Below are 18,275 nucleotides of genomic sequence, written 5' to 3'. Positions count from 1 at the left end.
GCTTAAGCATTGCACTACTCAGGGACTAGGGAGGTGACAATTATCAAACCAAACGTTGCCATCAAAGTCGATTCTGACCCATAATGACCCTATAGGACAGTAGAACTGCCCCACAGGGTTTCCAAGGCTAATCTTTATGGAAGCAGACTGCCACATCTTTCTCCTGCGGAGCAGCTGGTGGCTTCGAACTGCTGACCCTTTGGTTAGCAGCCGAATGCATTAACCATTGCGACACCAGGGCTCCTTCAGGGAGGAGACCGGGTCATTTTTAGCCTCCTATTCACCACTCTCTGCCCTGCAGGGTCGCTATGAGTCGGAATCAACTCCATGGCAACGGGTTTGTTTTTTATTCACCACCGGACTTGGACATCCTTCCAAGTAATGGATACACACATAGTCGCAGAGACGGACATAGCACGATTTTTGCAGTCCTCCTTTGATACTCCTTGCATTTTTAAAATACTCCAGGGGCCAAAAAAAAGGAAACCCTTGATTTCAGTCAGAATTTTAGGGTTTAATCTCTGCATTGCCCGTTAATTCTTGTGCTTCATTTCCCTGCCCCTGGAGCAGTTGAGTAAGGTAGGAAGAAAAGAACGTGGCGCCTTTTCGACCCGGTTGACTACGACGATGAAGAGAAGAGGAATTAGTTCTGTTCATATACGCCTGAGGTCTCCCGCTGGCAAGGAGCAAAAATAAATCAGATGAGCTTGGGTGAAGGATTGCACCTGGAATCCTGGCTAAAGGTGCAAAGATAACCGGCGCCTCCTGCACGAGGGCCCGGCCCGGAAAGCTCGGCGCCCAGAACCTTCATACGTGCGCCTCGCCGCGCCCGGGCGCGATTGGGCGTTGCGCGACGGCGGGGGAGGAGCCGGTTGCCAGGGCGACGCCTGCCAAGATGGCTGCTGCGTCTTCCTCGGATTCCAACAGCTGCGGAGCTGAGAGGTAAAGGCCGGGACCTTCAAAGCCTCCTTTCCCGCAGATGTAAAGAGGGTGCCACGGTCCCCGCGATCTGGGTTCCTGCGGTTTTCGGGCAGCGCTAATGGTTCTTGAGGGGCTGTTAGCAGATAGGGAAACTGAGACCCAAGGAGTGCGTGTGTGTGGCTTGAGGTCATTCGGTGCCTCAGTGGCGGACTTGGACCACGGCGTTTGTACCCCTAGTTCAGCGCTCCCTGCACACCCCTCTCTCAGAGACCAGCGCCCTCAAAGTTGTCCTCCCCTCCCATGGGACTCGCTTCCCAACTCTCTCACCCCACTCCCAGCAGTGAGGCCAATTCGAAATGGCTGGACGCGCACTACGACCCCATGGCCAACATCCACACATTTTCGGCCTGCCTGGGTGAGTCTCTGGAACTAGAAAGCCCGGGTTCTGGGGAGCAGGGGGACGGGTTCAGATGATGGTCCCTTAGTAAAGCCTTGGGGCTCTGAGCGCTGATGTTGTGGCCTCCAGCACCCAGCACCCTGGTTTATGGCCCTTTTGTGTTTTCCAGCGCTGGCAGATTTGCATGGGGACGGGGAGTACAAGGTAAGTATATCACCCCAGCAGAGAGAGATTTGGGGTTGGGGGGGGTGAGAATGAGAAAATACCCAGAAGTGAGATTTCCTGATGGCTCCAAAGAGGCTCAGCCTAATCTGGAATTCACGTGGACTGTGAAAAAGCACAATTAGTGTTAAGTTTTATTTTCATGTGGAAGGTGATGTCATAATACAAACTTCAGAAAGCAAAGCACAACAAAATGCTGCTGGAGATTCTACTAAGACAAAGCTTCTTAACTAGTTAAGGTGACATGATTCTTTGCTTGGTTGGGGGCAGGGTGTTACAATCTGGAGGGAAAGTAGAAGGGAGGAAGCTGGGCATAGATTTTAAGATTGTCCTTGAGCTGATAATGCTGAAACTGGTTGATGGGCATATGGGGGCTCATTATATGAGTCTCTCTATGATTGAAATTTGTCTATAATAAAAAGGTTAAATTTAATTTGATTTAAAGAGAAAAAACAGGCATGGAGTTCTAAGAGATTGGGAAATAGACTGGGCTAAGAGAAAGGAAATTAACGTGTATTGAGCATCCATTTCTGGACTAAACCCTCTGTGAGGCACTTTTACATCGATAGATATTATGTATCCCAATTTTATTACTGGGAAAATAGATTTACTGAGGCTGAGTAATTTGCTTTAAGGTTACTGAGTTTGGAAGTGGCAGAGCTGGGTCTGTCAGATTCCAAGCCATATGCTTGTTCCACTGTAGCTCAGCCCTCACCACGGGCAATGATTCCACAGTGGGAGTATCATGTGGGTGGCTAGAAGATAGCCCTGGAGTCATGCCCCTACGGAAGGTGCAGTGGTGCCTTTCACTCCCAAATTCCCATCCTTAAAGCACTCGGCAGTTTGGCAAGCATCCGTGAGTCCCTACTGCGTGTCAGGCATCGTGCAGACACTAAGCTCAGAAATGAATCAGCACGTAGTGGGGAGGAGATGTGGACGCTTCATTGATTCGTGATATTGACTGAACGACTAGTGTGTGCTTCTCACTGGGTTTATAGCAGTAAGGGGTGGGGAAATCACAGACGCAGTAACGACTGTGAAATGGTAAATGCCTTTGTGTAATAACTTGTTTAATGGCTAGCTTGTTCACTACTGATTCCCAGCAGCCAGCCCAGTGCGTGGCACAAAGGAGGTACTCGATAACTGTTTGTGGGGTAAATGAGTGGGTGCTTAAAGAGATTATGAAGAAAGTGCGGTGGAAGCACCAGTGAGAGAATTCCGTCTTGAGGCACCAGGAGGCCATAACGTGAGCTGGGCGTTGAAGGAATGACGTGTATAAAGAGGACAAGGGAGGGAGGATGGGGAAACAGCAGGAGCAGAGGCACAGAGGCTTGGAAGTTCATGGCATGTTTAGGGAAGAGTAGATTTTGGGTTAGGAAGTTGAGGTTCATATACAGTGGTAATTAAGAGCCCTGGCTTTGGATTCAGACAATCCTGTCTTCTGGTCTTACACTTACTAGCTGTGTGACTTTGGGCCATTTACTTAACCTCTCTGAGCCACAGCTTCCTCATTTGTGAAATAGGGCTAATAATTGTACCTACATAATAATGCTGTTGGAGCCCTGGTGGCGCAGTGGTTAAGAGCTCAATTGCTAACCAGAAGGTGGTTGTTGTTGGGTGCCATCGAGTCGGTTCCGACTTATAGTGACCCTGTGTACAACAGAATGAAACACTGCCCAGTCCTGCTCCAACCTCACAATCGTTGTGCTTGAGCCCATTGTTGTAGCCACTGTGTCAATCCATCTCGTTGAGGGTCTCCCTCTTTTTTTCTGACCCTCTACCAAGCATGATGTCCTTCTCCAGGGACTGATCCCTCCTGATAACATGTTGAAAGTATGTAAGACAGAGTCTCTCCATCCTTGCTTCTAAGGAGCATTCTGGCTGTACTTCTTCCAAGACAGATTTGTACATTCTTGTGGCAATCCATGGTATATTCGGTATTCTTTGCGAACACCACAATTCAAAGGACTCAATTCTTCTTCGGTCTAAAGGTTAGGAGGATTAAATGAAAGGATGCATGTGAAGTTCCTGGAGAGGTACCTGGCACACTGCATGCTCAGAGGACAGCCCCGCTGTGGCAGCCCCCATTCTGGCTGAGCACAGCAGGATGGAAAGATGATGGGAAAGAAGTCAGGGACCAGCTCCCGAGGGGCCTTAGAGCACTCACCAAAGAGAGTGGGCTTGCGTGGCACCCAGGCGGCTTGGAGGAGGGATTGGGAAGCGGAAAACTGAGAGCCCGAGGAGCTGGGTTCTCCCTCTGGGCCTGCTCTGCATCTCGGTCTGCTCCTTTACTCTGCCCTCATTTGGAAGCCGGGCCTCAGAAGCCAGACATGGGTGCCCAGTCCGCTACCCTAGCTGACCTCCGCCGCTGTGCCAGTGCCCAGAACAGCGCCCAGCACAGAGCGGGCCCTGAAGAAATGTTTGCGGAATGAATAATGGAAACAACAGCTGTCACTTACTCCTCACTAGTGCTAGGTTCAAGAGCATATTATCTCATTTGGTTTTCGCCACAAGTGTTATGAGGTAGATAGTCTCGTTTTGAAGGTGGGAAAACTGAGGCTTAGAAAGACTAAGCAGCTTTCCTCAGGTCACCCAGCTTGTAGGTCTGAATGTAAAGCATTTGTCTCCTCCCCACTCCCGTAGTACACTGGTGTGGCAGTGAATGAATGTGCAACAGCAGAAAGGCTCAGCCCACAAAGAAGGCCAGCGGAAGGGTCTTTGGGTTGAGCCTGAGATGAGCCTTTTTCTGCACTTGCAGCTGGCGGTGGGGGACCTTGGCCCAGGTGGGCGGCAGCCCTGCCTGAAGGTGCTCAAAGGGCCAGTGGTGCTGACTGAGAGCCACCTGCCTGCCCTGCCAGCCGCTGCTGCCACCTTCCTCATGGAGCAGCACGAGCCCCGGACGCCAGCCCTGGCTCTCGCTTCAGGCCCTTGCGTCTACATCTATAAGAATCTTAGGCCCTACTTCAAGTTCAGCGTACCCCAGTTGCCTCCAAACCCTCTGGAACAAGATGTTTGGAACCAGGCCAAGGAGGTAAGTGATGTGGGGGACAGAATACGAAGGCAGAGGTGGCAGCTGCTGGGTGAGTCGGGCTGGGCTTCCGTGTGGGCCCCTGGCAGGAGGTCAGCCACAGCCCACCTTCCCCATCAGCAGTGGTGGTACTTCTGGGCAAGGTACTGTGCTCGGCTCCTGAGCAGTGGCCCCATGCGGGCATTCAGTCAGGTTTTTTGGAGAGCTGACCCCAGAGGATCCCTCGGCACTAGCCTCACCCCTGCCCACCCTTGGGGGAGGTAAAATCAAAGAAGCCAGGGGGCCCCCAGAGAAGAGGGAGGACCAGAAGCAGCCAGAGAGAAGCCTTTGGGAGGTAGTGATGTGTGGGCCCTAAGACTAGACTAAAGTAAAGGGCTTGAACTTGGGGCTCTGTGCAGAGGGGCAAGTTGGGAGGGAAGTGGAGGGAAGAGGTGCTCTGGGCATGGAGCTCCCCAGGGTGTGGAGCTCCCCAGGGTGTGGACATCCTTGCTCCCCGCCTAGCCGGAGCTCACGGGCTCTGCCTTCTTCCCCTGCTGTCCCAGGACCGGATTGACCCTTTAACGCTGAAGGAAATGCTGGAGGGGATCCGGTGAGAGCCCACCTTCCCCTTGAGACCCCATCTCTCTGCTCCTTCGTCCTAAACTCCAGCCTTCTCCTTGGGGGAAGCTTCTCAGTATGTCCCCGGCACCCTGTTCCTTTCTAAAGCTGCTGTGGCGGCCCCTCTCCTTGCAGGGAGAAGGCCGAGGTGCCGTTGTCTGTGCAGTCACTCAGGTGAGGGGACTTTGGAGGGTCAGGGCCCCAGAAGCCCCGGAAGGGCGGGGGAGGATGGCTGGAGCCGGCCTGTGGGAGGGCGGCCAGGCTCCACGTACAGGTGCCAGCCCTCTGTGTGAACAGGTTTCTGCAGCTGGAGCTGGGCGAGATGGAGGCGTTTGTGAACCAGCACAAGTCCAAGGCCATCAAGCGGCAGGTACCGCCCCTTCTCTATTTCCGTGTAAAAAACAGCGTTACTTTAAAGACTATTTAACGTCAGCGGTAAAGAGAACTGTACCTTATTCTGTCACCAAACTCAACCAGTTTCACTTTGCAGTTTCCTTTCCAGCCCACACTCCTGTATGTAGTTAGAAAGCTGCAGCGCTTTTGAGGTTTCCAGTCAACAGTGACGGCTTTTTGAATATAACTTTTATTTTGTTGAGGGTAAAGATAAACACATTCTCATTATAGGAAATTTGGAAAATAAAAAAAAGTTTAAAGAGAAATATAGACCAGTGTAATCTTATTACCCAGAGATAGCCACTGTTAACTTTTTGCTACATTGTCTTCCTAAATATGTGTTATATCTTGCTTCCCTTGAGTACTCAACATTATATGCTGAGCATAAAATAAGCATTTTTAATGGTCCCTTGATTATTTCACTGCCCGAATATACAGCGTTTGTTTTTGCAACCGTTCACATCTAGGTCACGGAACAAGAAATGTTTCCCTTCTTGTCGCTTCCTGTTTTCCTTAGTCATAATTTTAGTGGCTGTATTGATGAACCTATGCACTGATGAACTCTGCTGGCTCCAGGGGCACTGACCCTTGGAACAAGGGGCAGGAGTGACTCCAGAGCTGTTTCCTGAATTTTGGAACGCCTCACGGGGACCATCCACTTCCCGTGGGAGGCCCCAGGAGCCAGCAGACCAGCCTGGGCCTTGGCGTTTAGCTTGCGTTAGACCATCCTGTGAGAAACTGTCCTCTCCTACTGATAATCAGCTTGGATCAGCAGTTACCGATATCTTTGAGAACTTTAAAACTAGGGAAATGAATTAAATATTGCTGAGAAGATGCAGTCTAGGGTAGACGAGTGATCTTTCCAAGCATGCACTGTGGTCACATGACTGGGAATCACCAACGCCCACGTTTCTGTGACTTTTGTCCTTTTCACTGGGCACTGAAGGTGATTCCTGTTTTTCAGTCTTAAAGATAATCGCGCAATGAGCTGCTTTATTCAGCGAAAAACCTTTTGGCACTGCTAAGTTATTTCCATAAGAGAAATCCCCTTCTTTTTTGTTTTCTCTGCAATGGCAGTTACAAAAGGAACATGTGCCCGCCGTAGAAACTATAGAAAAGCGTAATGAAGAAATTCAGCACCGTCTGTGATGTCGTTCTCTGGAGATAGCCAGTGTTTGTGTTTAAGGGTTAGCTTTCCGGCATGTTTCCCTAGTCATAGATTTTTAAAACTGCGATTCTACTAACATAACTGCTTTTACCCACTTATTTTTGTTTTAATACATTAGAAGCATTCCCCATGTCATTGAATCTTCTTCTAAAAAATGTGATTTTTTAATGGCTGAGTTTTTTATCATATAAGTAGTTCATAACTGACTTATGCAGTTCTCTTGTTAGAAATGTAGGTTTGTTGCAATATACACCTTGGCATATAATCGTTGCATCCCTGATGCTTCCTCTCCCTCCTCCTTTGCCTTCTTTCTTCCCTCCTGTGGCATCGTGGTGGTGTCTGGGGGGTGGCAGGTGGGGAGGCCTGGGTTCCCTGGGTGATCCCTGGGTCCTGCTGCAGACGGTCATCACCACCATGACCACCCTGAAGAAGAACCTGGCTGATGAGGACGCCATGTCCTGCCTGGTGCTGGGCACCGAGAACAAGGAGCTGCTGGTGCTGGACCCTGAGGCCTTCACCGTTTTGACCAAGGTCAGTGTGGGGCCTTGTCCTGGCCACACCCAAGGCCCAAGCTGCATGCCCCCTGCCAAGCCCCTGCCCCCAGTTAGTTCTTGGTAATACACATTCATGGTAGACAAATTAGGAAATGTAGATAAACATAAAGGAAAAACACCCAAAAATGTCCCCACCTACGACGTCCACTGTTAAAGTTTGGCATATGTCCTTCCAGACATTTTCATCTTTTAGACGCAGATGGAGAACTTTATTTTTACAAAAACAGGATCGTATAACCTGCTCTGTTCACTTGGCAGATACCAGCAATGTCTCTCCATAGCTGTATGAAACCTCATCAACCTTTTTAAAGGCCACACAATAGCCATTACAAAGTTGTACCATAACTGTGTACCCTGTCACCTCTCGTGCCTTTAAGTTGTGTTCAGTCTTTCACTATTATTAACACCACTGTGACAGACCTCCTTGCCCAGACATCTCTGCATGCTGATCTAGATATTTCCTTAGGATACCTTCCTAGAAGGGGCATAGTTTAGTCAAAGGGTATCGGCATAAGGCTTTTGCTACATGTTGCTGAGGTTCCCTCCAGAAAAATTGTACAAGTTCAAACTGTGAACAGGAGAGTGTGAGTGAGGAGATGGGGACTTTAGACAAAGAACTAACTAAGAGGAGTTGCTTCAGGGCAGGGAGGGATTGGGGCGCCAGAGAAATCAGGGTGTTGGAGCCTCTTTTTTGCAGATGAGCCTTCCCAGCGTCCCTGTGTTCCTGGAGATTTCGGGCCAGTTTGATGTTGAGTTCCGGCTTGCTGCTGCCTGCCGCAATGGCAACATCTATATTCTGAGAAGGTAGCCACATCCATGACCTCTGGGGCTGGAGGAACATCTCAGAAACCTGGTGGTTTCAGGGGCTAGGGTAGCCATATCCGTGACCTCTGGGGATGAAGGAACATCTCAGAAGTTGGGTGGTTTCAGGGGCTAAGGTCACCACATCCATGACCTCTGGGGCCAGAAGGAACATCTCAGAAACGTGGTGGTTTCAGGGGCTAAGGTAGTGACATCTATGACCTCTGGGGCTGAAGGAACATCTCAGAAGTCCGGTGGTTTCAGGGGCTTGCAAGATGAACAGGATGTGTTCGGGCTGGAATTTGGGAATGGAAAGAGCTAAGAACTTCATGTAGGAGGCTGAGCCCACAAGCATAGAGAATATCTCTAGGCTCATGTGAGGGGGGCTAGCAAAGTGGGATACCAGGCTAGGTGGCTCTAATCCATGAACAATGCCCTCAGAAACTGGAGGAGGTGAAAATCATCTCCCGTATTTGTTATATCACTTTATAATGTATGTGACACTTCCCTTATGCATTTGTTTGATATTCCTAACCAGACTGTTTCATTTGTTTTGTTTTTTTATTGTGCTTTAGGTGAAAGTTTACAGCTCAAGTTAGTTTCTCGTACAAACATATACACATTATTATGTGACCCTAGTTGCTATCCCTACAATGTGACCACACGTTCCTCCTTTCCACCCCTTATTTCCCACGTCCATTCAACCAACTCCTATCCCTTTCTGCCTTCTCATCTCGCCTCCAGACAGGAGCTGCCCATTTAGTCTCGTTTATCTACCTGAACTAAAAAAGCACACGCTTCACGAATATCATTTTATATCTTATAGTCCAGTCTATTCTTTGTCTGAAGAGTTGGCTTCAGGAATGGTTTTAGTTCTGGGTTAACAGAGAATCTGGGGGCCATGTCTTCTGGGGTTCCTCCAGTCTCAGACCATTTTAAGTCTGGTCTTTTTACTAGAATTTTGAGTTCTGCACCCAACTTTTCTCCTGCTCCATCAGGGACTGTCTGTTGCGTTCCCTGTCAGGGCAGTCATTGGTGGTAGCCGAGCACCATCTAGTTCTTCTGGTCTCAGGCTGATGGAGTCTCTGGTTTATGTGGCCCCTTTTGTTTCTTGGGCTAATATTTTCCTTGTGTCTTTGGTGTTCATTCTTCTTTGCTCCAGGTGGGTTGGGACCAGGTGATGCATCTCAGATGTCTGCTGGCTAGCTTTTAAGACCCCAGATGCCATTTACCAAAGTGGGATGCAGAACATTTTCTTAATAGACTTTGTTATATGCCAGTTAACCTAGATGTCCCCTGGAACCATGGTCGCCAGACCCCTGCCCCAGCTACTCTGTCCCCCGAAGTGTTTGGTTGTGTTCAGCAAACTTCTTAGCTTTTGGTTTAGTTCAGTGGTGCTGACTTCCCCTGTATTATGTGTTGTCCTTCCCTTCACCTAAGATAATTCTGGTCTACTATCTAGTTAGTTAATAACCCCCCCCCCCCCCGCCTACCCTCGTAACCATCAAAGAATTTTTTTTGTGTGTTTAAACGTTTTCTTGGGTTCTTATAATAATGGTCTTATACAATATTTGCTTATCACACTCATTTTTAAATTCCAAAAATATTTATTGAATGCCTCCTGTGCATTAAACACTGTGCAGTAGGGTATTGGGGATTTGCTGATGAACAAAATCAACATGGGCCCTGCCCTCATGGGAAAGGCAGATATTGAAGTCAGCAAACCAAGATCATATTGCATATTGGATGTGTGCTGTGGAGGAAAAATACAGGCTCAGTGGGAGTAGGTAATGGGGTGAAGGTGATCACGGAACACCAGTCTGTGGAGGTGACTTGAAGGTTAAGAAGGAGCTGCTGTTCAAAAAGTGGAGGAGACCCCTTGAAACTATTGCCCTGAGATAATCTTTAAACCCTAAACCAAAAATATCCCCTGAAGTCATCTTAAAATCAAACAGTAGTTTAGCTTAACTAGTAAAAAAAAAAAGGTCTGCCATGAGCATTATGCTTTTTTAAGAACTATCTATATGGGATCAAATTGACAACAGCAACTCAAAAGATCAGCTAGGAACGTTAGCGGGCATTGAGTTTATGTTAATGAGGGTGAGAATGGTTGCACAACTGGAAGAATGTAATCAACGTCACTAGATTGTACAGGTAGAAACTGTTGAGTTGGTATGTGTTTTGCTGTGTATATTCTCAACGACAACAAAGTAAATAAAATTTTTTTAAAAGTGGGGGAGAGAGTCTTGTAGGCAAAGAGATCTTATGAAACCCGAAGTGGGAAGACACTGGCCTGTGTGACTTGAGCCTGGTGGGCAGGGAGGATGTGGAGACCAGGGTCGGCCCATGCAGGACATGGGAAAGAACTTGGATTTGATCCAGGTGCAGTGTAAAACCAGTATGAGGTTTTAACAGAGAAGGGACATGATCCATATACATTCCAAGATTACTCTGCCGTGTGGAGGGTAGTTTGGAAGGGAGCCCAGAGCAGGTGCTGGAGCTCTTGCAGTTGTTCCAGAGCCCTGGTGATGCAGTGGTTAAGAGTTCGGCTACTAACCAAAAGTTTGGCAGTTCAAATCCACCAGCAGCTCCTTGGAAACCCTATGGAGCAGTTCTACTCTGTCCTTTAGGATCGCTATGAGTCAGAATCGACTCAACAGCAACAGGTTTGCGGTCATTCCAGATGGAATGTGCTGTTGACTTGGTGATGAAGGAGGGTCAGCCAGATCTGTGGTTGGTAAGCAGGGAAACTAAGGCTCAGTGGCTGGGAAACTGGCAACAGTGCATTTACACAGGACAAAGTCTTCATCCTTTCTTGATAAATTGGTAACCTGCTTAGGTCTGCTGGCACTGGCTAGTCTAGTCTAAGGTAAGCTCACTTAAAAAAAAAAGTTGTTGTCAAGCCAAGTCCCATTCATGCCAACCCCATGAGAGTCAGAGTAGAACTGCACTCCATAAGGTTTTCAATGGCTGATTTTTCAGTAGATGGCCAGGCCTTTCTTCTGAGTTGTCTCTGGTTGGACTAGAACCTCCAACCTTTCTGTTACCAGTTAAGCATGTTAACTGTTTGCACCACCCAGGGACTCCCAGGTTAACTGTAAAACTCTGTTGAATGTAAGGTTAGCATGCAGATCACCACTGAAAGGCAGGAGGGGCGGGGAAGGGAGATAAACCTGCCGTCACCCAGGATCACACAGCTACTAAGTGAGGAGATGGAAGTAATACCGGGGCCATCAGCTTCTGCGCCAGGGTTCCTCCCAGAATATTCTGTGAGGTTTGGGAAGGGGAGGGCCAGCCTGGGAAGCCAGGAGAGGGTTTCTCTGGGGCTGGCAGGGGGTGTCTTTACTCCACAGAGACTCCAAGCACCCCAAGTACTGCATCGAGCTGAGCGCCCAGCCCGTTGGGCTTGTCCGGGTACACAAGGTCCTGGTGGTCGGCAGCACCCAAGACAGCCTGCACGGCTTCACCCACAAGGTGTGGCCTCGGGGCAAATGCCCCCTTCCTGCCCCATCCTCGCCTGTCTCCCCAGCCCCCTTAGCAAGAGAGCCCCTCTGACTTCCCCTTCCTAGAAACTCCACTCACCCTTTTTCCTCTCTGAGCCCTGAGCCCTCTGCAGACGCCTGCTGTCCCCTTGCAGGGCAAGAAGCTGTGGACAGTGCAGATGCCTGCAGCCATTCTGACCATGAACCTCCTGGAGCAGCGTTCCCGAGGCCTGCAGGCTGTCATGGCTGGACTGGCCAATGGCGAGGTCCGCATCTACCGTGACAAGGCCCTGCTGAACATCGTCCGCACCCCGGTGAGCCCCGATGCTGGCATCTGCCAGTGACGACTCCTCTGAGTCTTCTCCCGACCCCACCCCACCCCTACACTTGACTTTGGATGCCTTTAAAAACCGTTTGAGCTCATAGGCACAAGTCCCTGTACCGGGTGGCATAAAGCAGTGATTCAGCCCTTGCTTTCCAGAGACAGCTCATTAAGATACAAGGCAGGCTGGGGCAGAGCCAAGTGCTGAGAGAGCAGGGAGGGGCAGTGAGTGACTGCGGAGGGTGGTGGCGGGTGAGGCGACAAATGGGGTTGGGATTCCTGGAACACGAGTCACCAGCAAGTGACAGTTAACTGGTTTGCCAAGTGGGAAAATGGAGGAAGAGCATTCCAGACAGGGAACAGCATGAACAAGGGCACAGAGGCATGAATGTTCTTGTTGCAGGAATCCAGGTAGTTTGATGAGTTTGGACCAGAGTTTTTCAAACTGTAAGTTGTGAGTCATTAAATCAATTTAGTGTGGCACAACCAACAGCATTTTAAAAAATAGAGAATTCACAGTATATGCAGCGAAACTGTGTGTGTGTGTGTGCGTGTGCGTGTGCGTGTGCGTCTGTGCGTGTGTGTGTGTGTGCGTGCTGTGTCCCAGTATAAAATGTGACAGCAGCTGGTTGGGACCATAGTGTGCTGGGAGGGTGGGTGGGGTATGCGTTGGGAGGAAGGTGGGAAGGAATGAACTGATAGAAAAGACAGGCTGGCTCTAAGGTACAGCTGTTGGTCTCTGCGTCTGGAGTAAAAGAATGAAGGAAACTAAAGACTCAGAAGAACCTAGTTCACAAGACTAATAACAGACTACACGAATCATGACCTCATCTACTCTGAGACCAGGAGAATTAGATGGTGCCCAGCTACCACTACCGACTGTTCTGACCAGGGACACAATAGATCCTGATAGAATGGGAGCAAAATGTAGAACAGAACTCACATTCTTAAGAAGTCCGGACTTACTGGACCGTTTGAGACTGGAGAACTCCCTGAGACTATTGCTTTGAGATACTCTTTAAAACTTGAACCGAGGTTATTCCATGAGGTCATCTTTTAGCTAAATAACAGATTGGCTCATAAAATAAACAGTATCACCCGTGAGTACTGTGCGCCTTTAAAAAGTCATCTATATGAAACCAAACGGTCAACATTTACTCTAAAGCAAAGACGAGAAGGCAAGGGGCAGGGAGACTGGATCACTGGAAATAGAACAATGAGAATGGAAATAATGAGAAAGCTGACACTGGAAAATATAACCAGTGTCACTGAACAAATTGTGTAGAAATTGTTCAATGGGAACCTAATTTGCTGTGTAAACTTTCACTGAAACCACAATGAAAAAGAAAGAAAAGGCAGGCTGGAGTCAGATGTGGAGGGACTCAGTGTCCTGACAAGGAGGACGGAAGCCCTGGAGGTTCCTTAGCGAAGAACAGACCTGGTGTGAAGGGCAGACTGGGAGAAAGACTAGAAGCCAAGAGAGCTGGTAGGAGGCTCTCCCCACAAGCCCAGTGACTTGGAGCCGGAAACTGTGGCCATGCTGCTGAGGTTGGAGGGGAGATGGGAAATCCAGGAAACAGCTGAGAGGCAGTGCTGCCCCCAGGCCACTGCCCACATCTTAGACCTATTATATCTGGGATCTCCCCGACCGTCTCCCCCATCCTGCCTTCCTCCCTCAGATTTTTCCCCAACTCTGGTGTCTCCACCACAGGATGCAGTGACCAGCCTTTGCTTTGGCCGCTATGGGCGGGAAGACAACACCCTGATCATGACCACAAAAGGTGAGGGGAGCCAGCCCTGGCAAGGCTTTAGAGTTGGGGTGAAGGGGACAGACCAGGCAGATGGTTTGGGGGGCTAGAGTGGGAATGTGGAGGGCGCCTGGGGAGGGCAGAGTGCATGCTTCCCTCTGTCCCCTTCTCCAGGCGGTGGCCTGATTATCAAGATCCTGAAGCGCACAGCCGTGTTTGTGGAGGGGGCCGGTGAGGCAGGCCCCCCACCAGCCCAGTCCATGAAGCTCAGCGTGCCCCGGAAGACCCGGCTGTACGTGGACCAGACCCTGCGAGAGCGCGAGGCTGGCACCGGTGAGACTCGGGCCGGCCCTTCTCTCCTCTTCTCCACCGAGAACTGGGTGGGTGAAGGCTGCCTGGGGGCCCTGCGCAGTGGGAGGGGACCTAGGCCACCCAGCAGGTCTGGTGCCTCTGGAAGTCCAGAGAGAGCCTTGGAGAGATGCCCTGCTCCCGCGGTAAGGATACCTCAAGGCGGGAGCGCCGTGGTTGGGGGCGAGGGCCCTGCCATGCAGAGGAGGGAGCTGTCACTTCCAGCGCGGGGATTCTCATGAGAAGGTAGAACTCGATCAGAGTCTTCTGTTCAGTTTTTCCCATTCATTCATTCAGTAGGTAGGATTATGGCAGGCCTGCGCCAGGCACCTTGAATTTGGTGAGTCCCTACCTTCAGGGAGCTGAGTCTCCCTGGCCAGCTGTTTCGTGACAGCTCTAGAAGAGATTGCCGCCAAGGGCTGTTGATGCACACGACAAGGGAGAAGTGATTTTGCCTGGAGCCTGGGAAAGACTTTAGAGAGAGCTGACATTTCGAGGACTTTACCTTGAAAGGTGGTTACAAATCCACCAGACAGGGATAGGGAGGGGCGGATCTGGCAGAGGTTGGCAGAGGCACGGGGTGCCGACCCTGGGTTCTAGCGCACCTGCCAACTTAGCTACCGCTGCGGTGCAGAGAGGCCAGTGGCCAGAGGGGGCGGAGAGGTAGGTCAGAGCCAGCTCCCAGAGGGCCAGGAATGCACGACCACTGCTGCCTGCTCCTTTTTCTCTGCTCCCCCAGCATCACTTTGTGTTCCCCTCCTCAGCCATGCACCGAACCTTCCAGACAGAACTCTACCTGCTGCGCCTCCGTGCCTCCCGGGCCTACGTGCAGGCCCTCGAGTCCAGCCTGAGCCCCGTGTCTGCGACAGCCTGGGAGCCGCTCAAGCTGCACGCGGTGGTGAGAGCCCCGGGTAGGGGCAGCCGGGTGGCCTTGGGGCCAGGGGCAGAGGTGGGGGGTGGAACCCCTCGGCCTCACAGTGAAGCCCCCAGAGCCAGTTCCAAGCCCCTGTCTCGTCTTCCCACAGTTCCAGGGCCACCTTTGTGAGAGCCGTCCTCACCTGTTCCTCCCGTGCTGCCTGTCCCCTGAGCTGGCCACAGGGTGGGACAGGCTCCCCAGTCCCGGGCTGTGCTTCGATAAGCCCCACACATGGGGCGGAGACACAGTGGTCACCCTGGGACATCTCTCCCAGGAGGCTGGTGGGACTCTAGAGCTCTGGTTTAGGGAGGAACACGCTTCATTTCAGTGACGGGGCAGCCTGAGGTGCTCCCACGGCCTGTCCAGGGAAGGGCCGTCCTGCCCGGGGCCAGGCAGCCTGAGGTTGCTCAGGGCAGGAGGAGGAGGACGAGGAGATGGAGGAGGAGGAGGAAGAGGGGAGGGGCTGCACACTAGACACAGCAACCTGGAGGTCAGGGCCTCCACCCAGCTCTGAATGGCCCCTGAGTTCTGTTGCCCCATCCAGCTGGGCTTCCAGTTTCTCTTTCCCTGAAGATAATGGGGAGGAAGACACTACAAAGCAAGCCAGGGTGCGGGGGAGAAAAAGGAAGTCACTGAGGCCCCCACAGGACGAGAGTGCAGGTGGAACCAGGTCCTGGCGGGAGAGGGCAGAGGCAGGGCTGGGGACACGAGGAACCCAGGCCAGCTCTGCCTCCGACTCGATGAGCGGCCCCGCTGCAGCCCCTTCCCCTCCTTGGGCCTATGCTGACCCCTCTCCACACTGAAGCCATTGCCTGGGCCTCTGGGCATGTTGAGGGTCAGATGGCCAGTGTGAAGCAGTTGGAGAAGGGTGGCCTCAGGGGCAGAGGGCCACTGGGTCCTAAGGGTGTTCTCCATTCGCCCGGCACAGGTCCAGGGCCTGGGCCCCACCTTTAAGCTCACACTTCACCTGCAGAACACTTCGATGGCCCGGCCCATCGTGGGGCTGCTGGTCTGCTTCCTGTACAACGAGGTGCTCTATTCCCTGCCCCGGGCCTTCTTCAAGGTACTGGATAGACCCTGCTCACTGAGACATGGGGGGCAGAGGTTGGGGGTGCCTGGTTAGAGACCCACAGGGCCCCACCAGGTTGGAGGTGAGGAAGCTGACGGGGCCTGCAGGCTGACTCTGCAGCCGCAGACCAGGGCCAGGGCCACGGCGGGGCCTCGGAGGGGCCCCCCAGACCTGCCTCCTCTGCTGTTCTCCCAGCCTGCGAGAGCGCTCGGAACTGGACAGAGGTGCCGGGAGAAAGCCCGGAGCCTGGGCCCCTCATGGCCTCTCAGAGCCCCACTGCGTCACAGCCGCCACTGCAACAGGAACGGAGCTCTCCCTGCCCCAAGGAGAATCTGCCATGAAGGGAGGAGCCCCGTGTTCCCCCAGGGCCCAGGCTGCACCTTGAGTTGGGAGGACCAGGAATTGAGAAAGACCCTGGGGTGTGAAAGAAGCAGCCCTGGCGTTGGTGCGCGTCACGAGGCCTCGGTCCGTGCAGCCTGCAGCATTCGCTTCCCCTCGCTGAGCCCCCGTCCTCCTGAACCGGTGGCTACCCCTGCCCACCCGAGGCGGGTGGTGAGATTTGGCTGAGACAGTGGACAGGAGAGCACTTGGAATCTGCCCGAAGCTATCCAGCCTTGAGGCTTGATTTCCTTACCTCTTTGTCCCCAAACTAAGGTCCCCTTGCTGGTGCCAGGGCTCAGCTACCCCCTGGAGACCTTTGTGGAGAGTCTCAGTGACAAGGGCATCTCAGACGTCATCAAGGTGAGTCGCCCGTTGGTGGGCGCGCCGGGAACCTGGGGAGATAGTGTGGATGAGTGGGGACAAAGCCCTCAGGCGGCTGTGGTAGGGGAAGGGGTCATCTGCACAGTCGGGGCCCCTGGCCGCCCCAACCCCTGGTGGCCTGTCACTAGGAACAAATCAGACCAGGCCAGGCTTGGTCTTTCAGGGAGTGGGGGAGGGGGGTAACGGGTGCATGCCCCCAACTGCACGGGCACCCCCTCCTCAGGTGCTGGTGCTGCGGGAAGGCCGGTCCGCGCCTCTGCTAAGCGCCCACATCAACATGCCTGTGAGCGAGGGGCTGGCAGCTGCCTGATCCCCGAAACCTGTGTAAAGCCAGAGCCGGGGGACACACCACCTCTGCTGGGCAGCAGGCCCCCGCATAGCAGGGTGCTGGTGGCAGCACCCCTCTTCTCTCCTAAATGCCCCTTTCTCACCATCCCCACCACTGGGCCTATGGCAGCAGGTTAGTGAGCCCCCAGGGGGTTCAGTTCCTTCTCCTTCAGAAACCACTCAGGCGGGTCCTGAGCTCCTGCTCCTCCACCCCCTCTTCACCACCACCGTGTTCTCCAGAAACCAGACCCAGGTCCACAGGAGGAGCGTGGACAGGGGAGACGTGAGGTGAGGAGAGGGGAGAGGCCCAGCCCTCCTCCTCGGCTGCTTCCCTTAGTCCCGTCACTCATCAGCTGCCGAGGTCTGAGACTGAGCCCTGCTCCCAGCTCAGCTTGCAGGCAAAGCACATGCTGTGGGCTCCCCTCATCAGCTGACCCAGGGGCCCCTCCTTCCGTTCCGAAGGCTTCTCTGAAATCCTGGACTCAGCCTGGGTCTTAGCCCCACGATGCTCCCGAAGGCTGCGGAGGGAGGAGGTGGTGCTGAAGTGCAGGGGGCAGCCCACGCGGGTTCCCGAGGACCACACACAGCTGCCCCTGACCTGGACGCTCATGCCCGGCAGAGGAAGGCTAAGCCAGGCAGAGTAGAGGTGGGGCCAGGACACACGGGAGGTGGCACAGAGATGCTTTCCTGGGCCCTGGCGCCCAGCTCAGTCATGTGGGCAGACAGAAAGCTCACGGGGCAGCAGCTAACATGTGAGATTAGCTGGAAGGCTAAGGGCCAGAGACCCTAGGTGCCTCCGGGAGCCCCTGGCCGTCTGCCTGGCCCACCTCCCTGCCCTCTGGGGGGCTGCTGCTACAGGGGCCACTCTGTGCCACTTGTGAGCCAGGGTCTGTGCTCCTTGGAGACCTTTATTGTCCCTTACCTGACCAGGTGCATCCCAGTGCTTGTGGACAGCTCAGCCTGGGGGAGGTGACCAAGTCCTCTGGGATTCAGTGTCCCCACATGTAAAATGACCAGACTGTAAGCTTCTTCATCTCTGACACCCCATCAGCTCGGCAGCCCCTCGGGAGGAAACGAGGAGCCGGCTCCAGAAAGGTGACACTTGACAGGAGTCACTGCAGAGCTGTTGCCTCTGAGCCGAGGGCCTGAGCATTTGTGTCCAAGACACAGTGGGAGACAGGATGACAGCCACAGCCCACCCCTGCCCCTGGCACGGTGAG

General features: G+C 52.7%; 1 protein-coding gene across 1 annotated transcript; it reads left to right on the top strand.

Annotated features, from left to right (window-relative positions):
- Nucleotides 1-887: 887 nt before the first annotated feature.
- Nucleotides 888-17,145, top strand: BBS1 (Bardet-Biedl syndrome 1). The gene is made up of 17 exons (XM_004383691.2): nucleotides 888-942; nucleotides 1,260-1,336; nucleotides 1,488-1,522; nucleotides 4,299-4,571; nucleotides 5,111-5,157; nucleotides 5,301-5,339; nucleotides 5,463-5,535; nucleotides 7,126-7,257; nucleotides 7,978-8,084; nucleotides 11,435-11,555; nucleotides 11,719-11,877; nucleotides 13,597-13,666; nucleotides 13,808-13,966; nucleotides 14,746-14,879; nucleotides 15,826-15,960; nucleotides 16,621-16,707; nucleotides 16,952-17,145. Exons 1-17 carry the CDS (start codon nucleotides 896-898, stop codon nucleotides 17,036-17,038), a joined length of 1,782 nt encoding a protein of 593 aa, XP_004383748.1. The 5' UTR covers nucleotides 888-895; the 3' UTR covers nucleotides 17,039-17,145.
- The last annotated feature ends 1,130 nt before the right edge of the window (nucleotides 17,146-18,275 follow it).

The sequence above is a fragment of the Trichechus manatus genome, unplaced genomic scaffold (assembly GCF_000243295.1).
Source record: "Trichechus manatus latirostris isolate Lorelei unplaced genomic scaffold, TriManLat1.0 scaffold00113, whole genome shotgun sequence".
NCBI lineage: Eukaryota > Metazoa > Chordata > Mammalia > Sirenia > Trichechidae > Trichechus > Trichechus manatus.
The sequence above is the reverse complement of the archived record's forward strand: the minus strand, read 5'-3'. Positions and strand labels throughout refer to the sequence as shown.

Bases quoted from the DNA above. Each gene is read 5' to 3' on its own strand.
- BBS1 (XM_004383691.2), top strand. From the start codon at position 896: ATGGCTGCTGCGTCTTCCTCGGATTCCAACAGCTGCGGAGCTGAGAG. The intron at 1,337-1,487 runs GTGAGTCTCTGG...TGTGTTTTCCAG, and splicing joins CACATTTTCGGCCTGCCTGG to CGCTGGCAGATTTGCATGGG. The intron at 4,572-5,110 runs GTAAGTGATGTG...CTGCTGTCCCAG, and splicing joins TTTGGAACCAGGCCAAGGAG to GACCGGATTGACCCTTTAAC.